Source organism: Mucor velutinosus (genome assembly GCF_035048745.1).
Source record: "Mucor velutinosus strain NIH1002 chromosome Unknown tig00000093, whole genome shotgun sequence".
Lineage (NCBI taxonomy): Eukaryota > Fungi > Mucoromycota > Mucoromycetes > Mucorales > Mucoraceae > Mucor > Mucor velutinosus.
The window spans coordinates 2608561-2624235 of record NW_027041907.1 but is presented as its reverse complement, the minus strand read 5'-3'; the positions used below and the strand labels follow the sequence as shown (position 1 = coordinate 2624235).

At 44.0% G+C, this 15675-nt stretch overlaps 3 protein-coding genes across 3 annotated transcripts; all 3 read right to left on the bottom strand.

The window, feature by feature from the left end:
* Positions 1-155: 155 nt before the first annotated feature.
* On the bottom strand, positions 156-4571 carry SPB1 (AdoMet-dependent rRNA methyltransferase spb1; the record flags this gene model as incomplete). Its single annotated transcript, XM_064821979.1, has 1 exon — positions 156-4571. One exon carries the CDS (start codon positions 4569-4571, stop codon positions 156-158), a length of 4416 nt encoding a protein of 1471 aa, XP_064681665.1.
* Positions 4572-5252: 681 nt separating this feature from the next.
* On the bottom strand, positions 5253-9809 carry ATC70_002607 (uncharacterized protein; the record flags this gene model as incomplete). Its single annotated transcript, XM_064821978.1, has 1 exon — positions 5253-9809. One exon carries the CDS (start codon positions 9807-9809, stop codon positions 5253-5255), a length of 4557 nt encoding a protein of 1518 aa, XP_064681664.1.
* Positions 9810-10372: 563 nt separating this feature from the next.
* On the bottom strand, positions 10373-14929 carry ATC70_002606 (uncharacterized protein; the record flags this gene model as incomplete). Its single annotated transcript, XM_064821977.1, has 1 exon — positions 10373-14929. The coding sequence occupies one exon, from the start codon at positions 14927-14929 to the stop codon at positions 10373-10375; it is 4557 nt and encodes a 1518-aa protein (XP_064681663.1).
* Positions 14930-15675: the final 746 nt, after the last annotated feature.

Sequence of the window (15675 nt, the reverse complement as noted above, 5' to 3'; positions counted from 1 at the left end):
AATGATGGCTATCTTGGCTTTTTCGTATAAAAAGACTAGCCGATCTATCTCGCTACGCTCGATGACGGCGTCGCCCTGCGGGCTTTGGCCGATTACAATAAAACTGATTAAATCAATGGTTATAAAGGGTAAAAAAAATATATAGAGTAGTTATATTAGGTAGTATCTGAAAATAGAACTTCAGGATACACCACATTTTCTGTGTGCTTCATATTTTCGGGTAATAAAATAGTCATGCCATTGGCAGATGTTGCTCTTGACATGGCAACATAGAGTTGACCATGAGTAAATACGGGACTCCTGAGGTCCACGGCAACTTTCCTGAGAGATTGACCCTGCGACTTGTTGATGGTCATTGCGAAAGATACTTTAACCGGGAATTGCTTTCTGATCAAAATGAATGGCAATGTGCCAGGCAATGTAGACAAAGTAAAGCGAGGAATCAACTCGACTGCACCTGACTCTCCGAGGATTTTCACCTTGAGGACATACTGTCCAATTTGCTGAATGATCAGCCTTGTACCATTGCACAAACCTCTTTCAGGGTTGAGGTTTCTCAAGAGCATTACAGGAAGACCTACTTTCAACTCCAAAACTGCTGGCGGCAGCCCTGAAGGCGAAAGGGTTTGCAAATACTCTGAGGGATAGGCTTGGGTCTCCGTGTTGGTCAGATCAGACTGAGCTGTGTCAGCAGAGTACAGAGTGACCTTTTCCCCAATCACGTTCTCCATCACCTTGCTGTTAATAGCATCAACGTTGACGTTCTTTGAACAGAGAATAGCTCTTTCCTTGAAGAAATCACTATTTTGCAGAGGACACTGCAGAACATGCTGAGGATAGATATCTTCAATGAACTGATCAAGATCAGTCATCTGCCTCAAAAAAGAGGGCAAAGCAATGCTGCCAATCATGGATGGTTCATACGACATTTTTCCTATCCAATCTGCAAATTGCCTATCTGTGTCATTGGAGTTGGCAAGTCTCATATTCTCAGTCAGGCTCAGCTTTTGTAATTTGGGCCATAATCTTGACGATTTCAGTGAGGCATTGACGATTTCAGGACGGCCACCTTGCCTAACAACAGGTGGAATTTGAGCAAAATCACCGCCAAGAACAACAGGAATACCACCAAAGGTAACTTCATCACCACGACTACAAATATCACGAAGTGTTCGATCAAAAGCTTCAAAGCAATATCGATGCTGCATTGGCACTTCATCCCAAATTATCAATGCTGTCTCTCGAATGAGATCAGCAAGGTCATCGTTCTTCTTGATCGCACACACAGACTGCTCGTGGATGTTGAGTGGAATGGCAAAGCGAGAGTGTGACGTACGCCCACCAGGAAGTAGCAAAGCAGCAATGCCAGAGGAGGCAACACAGAGAACAATTTTTCCTTGGCTTCTATAAAAGTGACAAAGAGTATTGTAAATGAAGGTTTTGCCAGTGCCAGCTGGACCTTGCAAAAAGAAATGTGAGCTGTTGGCGTTGCTGTTGATGGAGGAGGTGATGGTCTCAAATATGTGCTTCTGGGTAGCGTTCATTTGAGCATACTTTTGCTGATACGAAAAGGCTTCTTGATCTTGGAGATATGACATTTCATTGAGTATCAATGAATTGCGCTGTATGCCAGTCATTCTGCTTATCAAGCCATTCCAGTTGAAGAGAGGCAAAGGCAAATTGAACTGACCTAGAGATCTGTCTTGTGCACCAAGAGATGTTTGCAACAGATATAAGCCATAATCAAGACTTCGCGTTCCATGGTAAAATTCAGCGTCAGGTTGCACGCTGAGCAGCAGCGAATACCCTTTTTGCACGATTGCATGCTCAAGGTCATCACAGAAACTTTCACAGAATTGATTCCAAATCTGAACAGGCGATACCAATGAGTTGAACATGAGCGCAGAGACAAACATTGAACGCATTGCGTAGCCAGAGGCAAAGGTAGCAGCTTCTTCAAAGGCTCTGGTCCATTCTCCATCATCTTCGATCAAATGCAGCATCATACAGGCCTCACGAAAGGTGGCGTACTCGTGATTATTGACAGTTCTCAGATGAGAAAACGACGTGGCTCCTCTGACAACTGTGAGCAGCAGACGCAGATAATACCTCTCGCCGGCAGCAGGGCTACAGTAGTACATGCGGCCGATAGACATGGTATCGGTTCGTCTTGCTTCCCACCTTTTTGGCTTCTTTTCTTTCCAAGTCATATGCTCTGGGAATTGCTGGTAAAGCAATGGTTGAAAACCAGGTTTGTTTTGATTCACGGCATTATAATGAAAGTAACCCATGAGCGTGGTATGACTCTCTCTCAGGACATTATCAATTCTTGATTGAGGCCAGGAAGGATCAAAATATACAGGCTGCTCATTTTCAAGATGAATAGCAAGTGTAGTGACAGGTGGGCTTTCCTCATGCATTGGGAACTCTTTCAACCTCCAGACGGCTTCACACGGGCTGATATAACGGCCATTCAGATATTTGGCACATTCATCATTCTGATACATTGCTGCAGTACCAGCTGTTGCGGCTGTTGTCGCGGTAGTCGTGGTTTTCAGAGTAGTCTGATCAGAACCTTTGTATATATACTTGTTGATGTATTTGATAGCCTGGACACTGGCGCATACTTCCACGTTGATATGAGCGTTGTATCTCTTTGATAGGAATGGATTATACGCTACCACCCATTCATTTGTCATATGAAAGTCGTGGTACACGTTCTGATCATCTTTGATGCGTATTACATGAGAGCGGCCATCCATTCTTCTACGATAGAGTGGATACCCATCATCAGGGACTATGGTTGCTGGCTGATAAGGCTTTGGGAACTTTTTTGAGCAGACGTCGTTACCGAAAGCATCCTTCACCATACAGGGAGATTTCTTGTTATAACCACCACATGGACCGTGCATCATGTTGCGGGTGACAATTGCATGTAGTTCAGGGTCTTGATGAACGTCTGGAATTTCTGTGGAAATAATCTGGTCGATCCTCTCTGCCGTATCAAACCGGTCATTTTGGTTATCCAAGAACAACAGCATATGACTATGCGGGAGGCCGCGCTTCTGGTATTCGATTGTTCTCACAATCCCTTTATAAGCACCAAAGATTTTCTTTTGCTTCAGGTCTTTGAGTAATGCGTCGTGCTTCCGGTTGAATACTTCAGCAACCAAATCTGGGCGATCAGCAGCACTTTGGCCAGGCAACAACTCATCTTGGATCTCCCTCCAGTTTGGGTTTGCAGTAAACGTTATGAATAACGTTGGCTTACCAAAGAATCTAGAAATAGCCATTGCGTTTTGGTACAGCTCTGCCATAAACCGGGGACCACCAGTGAAACTGCTTGGCAAAATAAACGTTCTACCCACCGTTTCAAGATCTGTATCAGAAGCACTGATAGCATCAGCAAGACCTTTGTAGACATCAGCACGGAGAGTCGTTTGATTAGCCTTGATCCAGTTTAACTTGGTTTGTTCACAAACAGCCCAAGCATCGATCAGGTATTGCTGGAATAGACGTCTCGAGAGGAACAGGATTTTGGATTCACCATTCCTGACATGCAATCTAAATCTATAGAAGGCACGCTGGGTAAGCCTGCCTGTTGCTCGACGTTGTCCCTCTTCTTGCGCTTCTTCATTGTCAACATCCATGGCATCAACAGTTGAAGCAGGCAATTGCAAACGAAGGCCCCAATGCCACCCATATTCACCTCTGGGAAAAAGCAAAACGTAATGGAGAGGCATGTAGGCAGCATGCGTCTCGTTGATCCTTCTAAAGAGTCCTCTGGAACTGGTGGAGGTGCTATTTCGATAGGTAATCAGGATGTCTCTGAAACTTGAATCAGCATATTCATTGGGGATAATAGCTGCAATCTCGTTGACAGTTGGCAAGTTCTGAGTACGCCTATCTTCACCGACAACCAATTCCAGTCTCATTTGAGGATTGAGTCGAATATACGCATCCTCGCTGACATGATCTTGGGCTTGTCGTTCTTCCTCTGCACTCAGAATTTCGTGGGCATGCTTGTAGATACGTACAAATGGGTTACCACAACGAACCGGGTCATCAATCATTTCACTTAATGCTTCAATGATTGAATCATCTAAATGCTGATTTCTGGGGTTGGCAGATCGACATGCAGCAGCATACTCGGGATCGTAAATGTACAGTTGATTGTACTTTGGAGCATTACCAAAATTCAAGGGTGCTTGCATGTGATACAATTCACCATGGGCACTTACTGGAGTAACTCCACCTCTTCTCTCCTCCTCTCCTTCTCTCTGGGCCCCTGCTGGCGTAGCAGTGGTACCGAATGAAGTAAAAGCAAACAAAGTATTGTATTGCCTTATATGCTTCAAGAAATGGGATGAGCGTGGATGGCTTCCGTTGATTAAGCTATTCAAGGGCTCAGGCGGATCTTGCAATAAGGGCAATATGGCCTTTCCTTTTTTACAGCAAGAGTAGAAGAGATTGTTGCTTCTGGATTGACCGGTAGTTCTTGCTGCGTCCCAATGCAATGCGCCACAACCATCACATACAACGTCCATTCTTCCCAGATAATGAGGTTGCATTCTTCCAAGTTCTGATATGAAAGCGGCAGGTGCTCTAGGTGCTCTAGGTGGCCTTAATGCAGCTCTCTGTCTGGCGTAGTTTCGGGCACGTTCCTGAAACAAAAATATATATATAAGGTTCGTTCGAATGTTTGTTTTTCATTTCTTTTCTATTTACTCGACATGAATCACATTTTCGAAAATTGTAATCTTCAGGTAGAGCAACTCTACAGGTTACACAGTTTCTAGCTTGAACAGGAGGCATGATAATTCGATTTGATTTTAACAAAAAGATATTTCATACACTTTATGCAAATTGTGATGCTTGATGTTCTTGGTGGAGGGGCTAAGCCCCCTCCCCCAAACCCCCTCCCCATTGCCGGCTTCGCCGGTGGTTATGCCCTCGTTTGTTCTGGCTTTTAATACTATTAAATTTTAAAAGGATATGATTGGCTTGTCTATTTTTTTTTCATAGTTTTCCAGTATATATATTTTAGACTAGCCGATCTATCTCGCTACGCTCGATGACGGCGTCGCCCTGCGGGCTCTGGCCGAAGACATTTCAAATCAGAGATAATAAAAATTTGGTATATCAAGTAGGTTTTAAACAATGATTATATTCGATTCGAAGATTTTAAAACAAAAAATAGACTTGAAACTTGATTGAGACGACAGGAGTTGGGAGTTACAGACCAACTTTTTTTATACAGCATTTATATTATATAATACTTCTGGGTAGACAACATTCTCTGTCCGAGTCGCATTTTCTGGCAGTAGAATTGTCATACCATTTGCAGATGTTGCTCTCGAGATGGCAACATAGAGTTGGCCATGTGTGAAAACAGGACTCCTGAGGTCTACAGCGACTTTTCTAAGGGATTGCCCCTGAGACTTGTTGATTGTCATCGCAAAAGACACTTTTACAGGGAACTGTTTCCTAGTCAAAATAAATGGTAATGTACCAGGCAATGTTGATAATGTAAAGCGAGGAATCAACTCTACTGCACCTGACCCTCCGAGGATTTTCACCTTGAGGACATACTGTCCAATTTGCTGAATGATCAGCCTTGTACCATTGCACAAACCTCTTTCAGGGTTGAGGTTTCTCAAGAGCATTACAGGAAGACCTACTTTCAACTCCAAAACTGCTGGCGGCAGCCCTGAAGGCGAAAGGGTTTGCAAATACTCTGAGGGATAGGCTTGGGTCTCCGTGTTGGTCAGATCAGACTGAGCTGTGTCAGCAGAGTACAGAGTGACCTTTTCCCCAATCACGTTCTCCATCACCTTGCTGTTAATAGCATCAACGTTGACGTTCTTTGAACAGAGAATAGCTCTTTCCTTGAAGAAATCACTATTTTGCAGAGGACACTGCAGAACATGCTGAGGATAGATATCTTCAATGAACTGATCAAGATCAGTCATCTGCCTCAAAAAAGAGGGCAAAGCAATGCTGCCAATCATGGATGGTTCATACGACATTTTTCCTATCCAATCTGCAAATTGCCTATCTGTGTCATTGGAGTTGGCAAGTCTCATATTCTCAGTCAGGCTCAGCTTTTGTAATTTGGGCCATAATCTTGACGATTTCAGTGAGGCATTGACGATTTCAGGACGGCCACCTTGCCTAACAACAGGTGGAATTTGAGCAAAATCACCGCCAAGAACAACAGGAATACCACCAAAGGTAACTTCATCACCACGACTACAAATATCACGAAGTGTTCGATCAAAAGCTTCAAAGCAATATCGATGCTGCATTGGCACTTCATCCCAAATTATCAATGATGTCTCTCGAATGAGATCAGCAAGATCATCGTTTTTCTTGATTGCACACACAGACTGCTCGTGGATGTTGAGTGGAATGGCAAAGCGAGAGTGCGACGTACGCCCACCAGGAAGTAGCAAAGCAGCAATGCCAGAGGAGGCAACACAGAGAACAATTTTTCCTTGGCTTCTATAAAAGTGACAAAGAGTATTGTAAATGAAGGTTTTGCCAGTGCCAGCTGGACCTTGCAAAAAGAAATGTGAGCTATTGGTGTTGCTGTTGATGGAGGAGGTGATGGTATCAAATACGTGCTTCTGGGTAGCGTTCATTTGAGCGTACTTTTGCTGGTACGAAAAGGCTTCTTGATCTTGGAGATATGACATTTCATTGAGTATCAATGAATTGCGCTGTATGCCAGTCATTCTGCTTATCAAGCCATTCCAGTTGAAGAGAGGCAAAGGCAAATTGAACTGACCTAGAGATCTGTCTTGTGCACCAAGAGATGTTTGCAACAGATATAAGCCGTAATCAAGACTTCGCGTTCCATGGTAAAATTCAGCGTCAGGTTGCACGCTGAGCAGCAGCGAATACCCTTTTTGCACGATTGCATGCTCAAGATCATCACAGAAACTTTCACAGAATTGATCCCAAATCTGAACAGGCGATACCAATGAGTTGAACATGAGCGCAGAGACAAACATTGAACGCATTGCGTAGCCAGAGGCAAAGGTAGCAGCTTCTTCAAAGGCTCTGGTCCATTCTCCATCATCTTCGATCAAATGCAGCATCATACAGGCCTCGCGAAAGGTGGCGTACTCGTGATTATTGACAGTTCTCAGATGAGAAAACGACATGGCTCCTCTGACAACTGTGAGCAGCAGACGCAGATAATACCTCTCGCCGGCAGCAGGATTGCAGTAATACATGCGCCCAATTGACATTCTACTCGAAGACCTAGGCTTCCACTTTTTTGCATTCTGCTGCCAAGTCATATGTTCAGGGAACTCTTGATAAAGCAACGGTCGAAAACCGGGTTTGCCGTGATTTGCATGGTTGTAATGAAAGTAAGCCATCAAAGTAGAGCGACTCTCTCTCAATACTTTGTCAATTTTCTCCTGTGGCCATTGGGGATCAAAATAAACAGGTTGCTCGTTTTCAAGATGCACAGCAAGTGGAGTAACAGATGGGCTTTCCTCATGCATTGGGAATTCAAACAACCTCCATGCAGCTTCAACAGGACTAATATAACGGCCATTTAGATACTTGGCTACTTCGTTATTCTGAGTTGTTGCTGTGGTAGTGGCATTTGCTGTTTCAGTGGCTGTGGTGGTGGCTGTAGTTTTGAGCGTTGTCTGATCAGAGCCTTTGTAAATATACTTGTTGATGTACTTGATTGCCTGGACGCTACCACATACTTCGACATTTACATGGGCATTGTATTTTTTTGACAAATAAGGGTTGTATGGCACCACCCACTCATTCGTCATGTGGAAATCGCGGTAGACACCCAACTTGTCCTTGACGCGCACCTGATGAGAACGACCATCTCTTCTTCTTCTATAAGTAGGATAACCATCAGCACTGGTCACCGTTACTGGCTGGTAGTTTTTGGGAAATTTCTTTGAGCATACATCATTGCCAAAAGCATCTTGTACCATACACGGAGACTTTGAGTTTAGCTCGCCACATGGGCCATGCATCATATTGCGAGTGATGATTGCATGCAATTCAGGTTCTTCTTCAACATTTGGGATCTCAGCGCAAATGATCTGATCAATCCTCTCTGGCGTATCAAATCTATCTGTTTCTGCATCCAAAAACAATAGCATATGACCGTGAGGGAGACCACGCTTTTGATACTCAATAGTCCTTACAATGCCTTTATAACAGCCAAAGACCTTTCTGTCTTTCAAGTCTTTAAGCAGCTCTCGGTGCTTAAGGTTGAATACTCGAGCAACCAAGTCGGGGCGATCAGCGGCTGTTTGGCCTGGCAACAATTCATCTTGGATCTCCCTCCAGTTTGGGTTGGCAGTAAATGTGATGAATAACGTTGGCTTACCAAAGAATCTAGAGATAGCCATTGCATTTTGATATAGCTGCATCATGAATCGCGGTCCACCAGTGAAGCTACTGGGCAAGATGAACGTCTTTCCCACCTGTTCGAGGTCTGAGTCAGCAGCAGAGGTAGCATCAGCAAGTCCTTTATACACATCAGCGCGAAGATTCGTCTGATTGACTTTGATCCAGTTCAGTTTTGTTTGCTCACAGATTGCCCAGGCATCAATCACATATTGTTGAAATAGACGTCTTGACAAAAAAATGATCTTTGACTCGTTGTTTCTAACATGCAATCGAAATCTGTAGAACACGCCCTGGGTAAGTCGGCTATCTGACACTTGTTGTTGTTGTTGTTGCTCTGCTGGTGTCTCATCTTCTTCGCTCTCAATAATCATGGCATCAGCAGTTTGCGCTGACGATTGCAGTCTTTGGCCCCAATTCCACCCATATTCACCTCTAGGAAAAAGCAAAGCATAATGAAGAGGCATATATGCAGCATGCGTCTCATTGATACGCTTAAACTGGCCTTGAGCCCTGGCCGAGGAATTGCTACGATATGTGATCAAAATATCTCTGAAACTCCTGTCAGAACACTCGTTTGGAATGATGGCAGCAATCTCGTTGACAGTTGGCAGATTTTGAGTGCGTCTGTCCTGGCCAACAACCAATTCCATTTGCATCTGAGGACTGAGCCTGATGTGAGCATTCTCGCTAACACCATCTTGAGCTTGCCTCTCCTCTTCTTCTTTCAGGATTTCGTGAGCATGTTTGTAGATGCTTACAAATGGATTGCCACAAACTACAGGATCAGCAATCATTTCACTCAGTTGCTCAATGATCGTGTCGTCCAATCCTTGATTTCTGGGGTCTGCACAGCGAATCGCAGCGGCATACTCTGGGTCGTAAACGTACAGCTGGCTATACTTTGGCACATTGCTCAAATTTAGTGGTGCTTGCAAGTGATAGAGTTCCCCATGAACACGAACCGGCGTGATGCCGCCTCTCATCTCATTCTCTCTATCCCTTTGGAGCTGCTCAGGCGTAGCATCGGTGCCAAATGATGTAAATGCGAACAAAGTGTTGTATTGTCGCATGTGCTGCAAAAAATGAGAGGATCGAGGATGGCTTCCGTTGATCAAGCTATTTAAAGGCTCGGGAGGCTCTTGCAAAAGGGGCAAGACAGCTCTACCTTTTTTGCAGCAAGCATGAAAGCAGTTGTCGTTTACTCGCTGTTGAACAGCCCTCTCTGCGGCCCAATGCAAAGCTCCACATCCATCACATTGGTTGTCCATTCTGCCCAAATCTGAACGTTGTACTCTTCCAAGTTCTGATACAAACGCTGCAGGTGCTCTTGGTGTTCTTCGATTCGCCAATCTTCTTTGCCTGGCGTAATTTCGCGCTCGTTCCTGAATTTGAGTACAAACAAAATAAACCATTGCGTCTCAGGGTTTTATTAGGCGTTAAAAGCCATTTTACTTACTCGACATGAATCACATTTCCGATAAGCATAGTCTACTGGAAGAGCAGCTCTACAGGTCGTGCAGTGTCTTGTTTGAATAGTAGGAGGCATATTATTACGTACGTATAATAACAAAAAGCAATGTATCAAATTTTTTTTTTGGTGCCTTATATTCTTGGTGGAGGGGCTAAGCCCCCTCCCCCAAACCCCCTCCCCATTGCCGGCTTCGCCGGTGGTTATGCCCTCGTTTGTTCTGGCTTTTAATACTATTAAATTTTAAAAGGATATGATTGGCTTGTCTACTTTTTTTGAATGTTTTACAGTATATATATTAGACTAGCCGATCTATCTCGCTACGCTCGATGACGGCGTCGCCCTGCGGGCTCTGGCCGAAGACATTTCAAATCAGAGATAATAAAAATTTGGTATATCAAGTAGGTTTTAAACAATGATTATATTCGATTCGAAGATTTTAAAACAAAAAATAGACTTGAAACTTGATTGAGACGACAGGAGTTGGGAGTTACAGACCAACTTTTTTTATACAGCATTTATATTATATAATACTTCTGGGTAGACAACATTCTCTGTCCGAGTCGCATTTTCTGGCAGTAGAATTGTCATACCATTTGCAGATGTTGCTCTCGAGATGGCAACATAGAGTTGGCCATGTGTGAAAACAGGACTCCTGAGGTCTACAGCGACTTTTCTAAGGGATTGCCCCTGAGACTTGTTGATTGTCATCGCAAAAGACACTTTTACAGGGAACTGTTTCCTAGTCAAAATAAATGGTAATGTACCAGGCAATGTTGATAATGTAAAGCGAGGAATCAACTCTACTGCACCTGACCCTCCGAGGATTTTCACCTTGAGGACATACTGTCCAATTTGCTGAATGATCAGCCTTGTACCATTGCACAAACCTCTTTCAGGGTTGAGGTTTCTCAAGAGCATTACAGGAAGACCTACTTTCAACTCCAAAACTGCTGGCGGCAGCCCTGAAGGCGAAAGGGTTTGCAAATACTCTGAGGGATAGGCTTGGGTCTCCGTGTTGGTCAGATCAGACTGAGCTGTGTCAGCAGAGTACAGAGTGACCTTTTCCCCAATCACGTTCTCCATCACCTTGCTGTTAATAGCATCAACGTTGACGTTCTTTGAACAGAGAATAGCTCTTTCCTTGAAGAAATCACTATTTTGCAGAGGACACTGCAGAACATGCTGAGGATAGATATCTTCAATGAACTGATCAAGATCAGTCATCTGCCTCAAAAAAGAGGGCAAAGCAATGCTGCCAATCATGGATGGTTCATACGACATTTTTCCTATCCAATCTGCAAATTGCCTATCTGTGTCATTGGAGTTGGCAAGTCTCATATTCTCAGTCAGGCTCAGCTTTTGTAATTTGGGCCATAATCTTGACGATTTCAGTGAGGCATTGACGATTTCAGGACGGCCACCTTGCCTAACAACAGGTGGAATTTGAGCAAAATCACCGCCAAGAACAACAGGAATACCACCAAAGGTAACTTCATCACCACGACTACAAATATCACGAAGTGTTCGATCAAAAGCTTCAAAGCAATATCGATGCTGCATTGGCACTTCATCCCAAATTATCAATGATGTCTCTCGAATGAGATCAGCAAGATCATCGTTTTTCTTGATTGCACACACAGACTGCTCGTGGATGTTGAGTGGAATGGCAAAGCGAGAGTGCGACGTACGCCCACCAGGAAGTAGCAAAGCAGCAATGCCAGAGGAGGCAACACAGAGAACAATTTTTCCTTGGCTTCTATAAAAGTGACAAAGAGTATTGTAAATGAAGGTTTTGCCAGTGCCAGCTGGACCTTGCAAAAAGAAATGTGAGCTATTGGTGTTGCTGTTGATGGAGGAGGTGATGGTATCAAATACGTGCTTCTGGGTAGCGTTCATTTGAGCGTACTTTTGCTGGTACGAAAAGGCTTCTTGATCTTGGAGATATGACATTTCATTGAGTATCAATGAATTGCGCTGTATGCCAGTCATTCTGCTTATCAAGCCATTCCAGTTGAAGAGAGGCAAAGGCAAATTGAACTGACCTAGAGATCTGTCTTGTGCACCAAGAGATGTTTGCAACAGATATAAGCCGTAATCAAGACTTCGCGTTCCATGGTAAAATTCAGCGTCAGGTTGCACGCTGAGCAGCAGCGAATACCCTTTTTGCACGATTGCATGCTCAAGATCATCACAGAAACTTTCACAGAATTGATCCCAAATCTGAACAGGCGATACCAATGAGTTGAACATGAGCGCAGAGACAAACATTGAACGCATTGCGTAGCCAGAGGCAAAGGTAGCAGCTTCTTCAAAGGCTCTGGTCCATTCTCCATCATCTTCGATCAAATGCAGCATCATACAGGCCTCGCGAAAGGTGGCGTACTCGTGATTATTGACAGTTCTCAGATGAGAAAACGACATGGCTCCTCTGACAACTGTGAGCAGCAGACGCAGATAATACCTCTCACCGGCAGCAGGATTGCAGTAATACATGCGCCCAATTGACATTCTACTCGAAGACCTAGGCTTCCACTTTTTTGCATTCTGCTGCCAAGTCATATGTTCAGGGAACTCTTGATAAAGCAACGGTCGAAAACCGGGTTTGCCGTGATTTGCATGGTTGTAATGAAAGTAAGCCATCAAAGTAGAGCGACTCTCTCTCAATACTTTGTCAATTTTCTCCTGTGGCCATTGGGGATCAAAATAAACAGGTTGCTCGTTTTCAAGATGCACAGCAAGTGGAGTAACAGATGGGCTTTCCTCATGCATTGGGAATTCAAACAACCTCCATGCAGCTTCAACAGGACTAATATAACGGCCATTTAGATACTTGGCCACTTCGTTATTCTGAGTTGTTGCTGTGGTAGTGGCATTTGCTGTTTCAGTGGCTGTGGTGGTGGTTGTAGTTTTGAGCGTTGTCTGATCAGAGCCTTTGTAAATATACTTGTTGATGTACTTAATTGCCTGGACGCTACCACATACTTCGACATTTACATGGGCATTGTATTTTTTTGACAAATAAGGGTTGTATGGCACCACCCACTCATTCGTCATGTGGAAATCGCGGTAGACACCCAACTTGTCCTTGACGCGCACCTGATGAGAACGACCATCTCTTCTTCTTCTATAAGTAGGATAACCATCAGCACTGGTCACCGTTACTGTCTGGTAGTTTTTGGGAAATTTTTTTGAGCATACATCATTGCCAAAAGCATCTTGTACCATACACGGAGACTTTGAGTTTAGCTCGCCACATGGGCCATGCATCATATTGCGAGTGATGATTGCATGCAATTCAGGTTCTTCTTCAACATTTGGGATCTCAGCGCAAATGATCTGATCAATCCTCTCTGGCGTATCAAATCTATCTGTTTCTGCATCCAAAAACAATAGCATATGACCGTGAGGGAGACCACGCTTTTGATACTCAATAGTCCTTACAATGCCTTTATAACAGCCAAAGACCTTTCTGTCTTTCAAGTCTTTAAGCAGCTCTCGGTGCTTAAGGTTGAATACTCGAGCAACCAAGTCGGGGCGATCAGCGGCTGTTTGGCCTGGCAACAATTCATCTTGGATCTCCCTCCAGTTTGGGTTGGCAGTAAATGTGATGAATAACGTTGGCTTACCAAAGAATCTAGAGATAGCCATTGCATTTTGATATAGCTGCATCATGAATCGCGGTCCACCAGTGAAGCTACTGGGCAAGATGAACGTCTTTCCCACCTGTTCGAGGTCTGAGTCAGCAGCAGAGGTAGCATCAGCAAGTCCTTTATACACATCAGCGCGAAGATTCGTCTGATTGACTTTGATCCAGTTCAGTTTTGTTTGCTCACAGATTGCCCAGGCATCAATCACATATTGTTGAAATAGACGTCTTGACAAAAAAATGATCTTTGACTCGTTGTTTCTAACATGCAATCGAAATCTGTAGAACACGCCCTGGGTAAGTCGGCTATCTGACACTTGTTGTTGTTGTTGTTGCTCTGCTGGTGTCTCATCTTCTTCGCTCTCAATAATCATGGCATCAGCAGTTTGCGCTGACGATTGCAGTCTTTGGCCCCAATTCCACCCATATTCACCTCTAGGAAAAAGCAAAGCATAATGAAGAGGCATATATGCAGCATGCGTCTCATTGATACGCTTAAACTGGCCTTGAGCCCTGGCCGAGGAATTGCTACGATATGTGATCAAAATATCTCTGAAACTCCTGTCAGAACACTCGTTTGGAATGATGGCAGCAATCTCGTTGACAGTTGGCAGATTTTGAGTGCGTCTGTCCTGGCCAACAACCAATTCCATTTGCATCTGAGGACTGAGCCTGATGTGAGCATTCTCGCTAACACCATCTTGAGCTTGCCTCTCCTCTTCTTCTTTCAGGATTTCGTGAGCATGTTTGTAGATGCTTACAAATGGATTGCCACAAACTACAGGATCAGCAATCATTTCACTCAGTTGCTCAATGATCGTGTCGTCCAATCCTTGATTTCTGGGGTCTGCACAGCGAATCGCAGCGGCATACTCTGGGTCGTAAACGTACAGCTGGCTATACTTTGGCACATTGCTCAAATTTAGTGGTGCTTGCAAGTGATAGAGTTCCCCATGAACACGAACCGGCGTGATGCCGCCTCTCATCTCATTCTCTCTATCCCTTTGGAGCTGCTCAGGCGTAGCATCGGTGCCAAATGATGTAAATGCGAACAAAGTGTTGTATTGTCGCATGTGCTGCAAAAAATGAGAGGATCGAGGATGGCTTCCGTTGATCAAGCTATTTAAAGGCTCGGGAGGCTCTTGCAAAAGGGGCAAGACAGCTCTACCTTTTTTGCAGCAAGCATGAAAGCAGTTGTCGTTTACTCGCTGTTGAACAGCCCTCTCTGCGGCCCAATGCAAAGCTCCACATCCATCACATTGGTTGTCCATTCTGCCCAAATCTGAACGTTGTACTCTTCCAAGTTCTGATACAAACGCTGCAGGTGCTCTTGGTGTTCTTCGATTCGCCAATCTTCTTTGCCTGGCGTAATTTCGCGCTCGTTCCTGAATTTGAGTACAAACAAAATAAACCATTGCGTCTCAGGGTTTTATTAGGCGTTAAAAGCCATTTTACTTACTCGACATGAATCACATTTCCGATAAGCATAGTCTACTGGAAGAGCAGCTCTACAGGTCGTGCAGTGTCTTGTTTGAATAGTAGGAGGCATATTATTACGTACGTATAATAACAAAAAGCAATGTATCAAATTTTTTTTTTGGTGCCTTATATTCTTGGTGGAGGGGCTAAGCCCCCTCCCCCAAACCCCCTCCCCATTGCCGGCTTCGCCGGTGGTTATGCCCTCGTTTGTTCTGGCTTTTAATACTATTAAATTTTAAAAGGATATGATTGGCTTGTCTACTTTTTTTGAATGTTTTACAGTATATATATTAGATTAGATACTTCCACTCCACAGCAGAATTGGTGATCTGATGAGCACACATGTTGCGGGATCCACTGACATCAAATCATAGAAGCATTCAAATGGCCGATATATAGTACGAATGAGCTATTTTTAATGTTTGCTATAGCAATGTAAATCAAGACGAATAAAATGCCTTGTTGTTTCAGCCTTAATACCAAACTATAATGAGTCCTTTGTACCACTTTTTTTTCGTCTCTCAAGTGGCTTTCAATCAGAAAGGGATTCAGCAGCTCTCGATAGGGCTCATGTCATCATAAACGACATCCAGACACTGGTTTACTTTGACAATTTTCTGATTCCATGTGTGTAACGATTACTAGCGTCCATCTGTGATGTGCTTTCAAAGCTCTCTCCAGT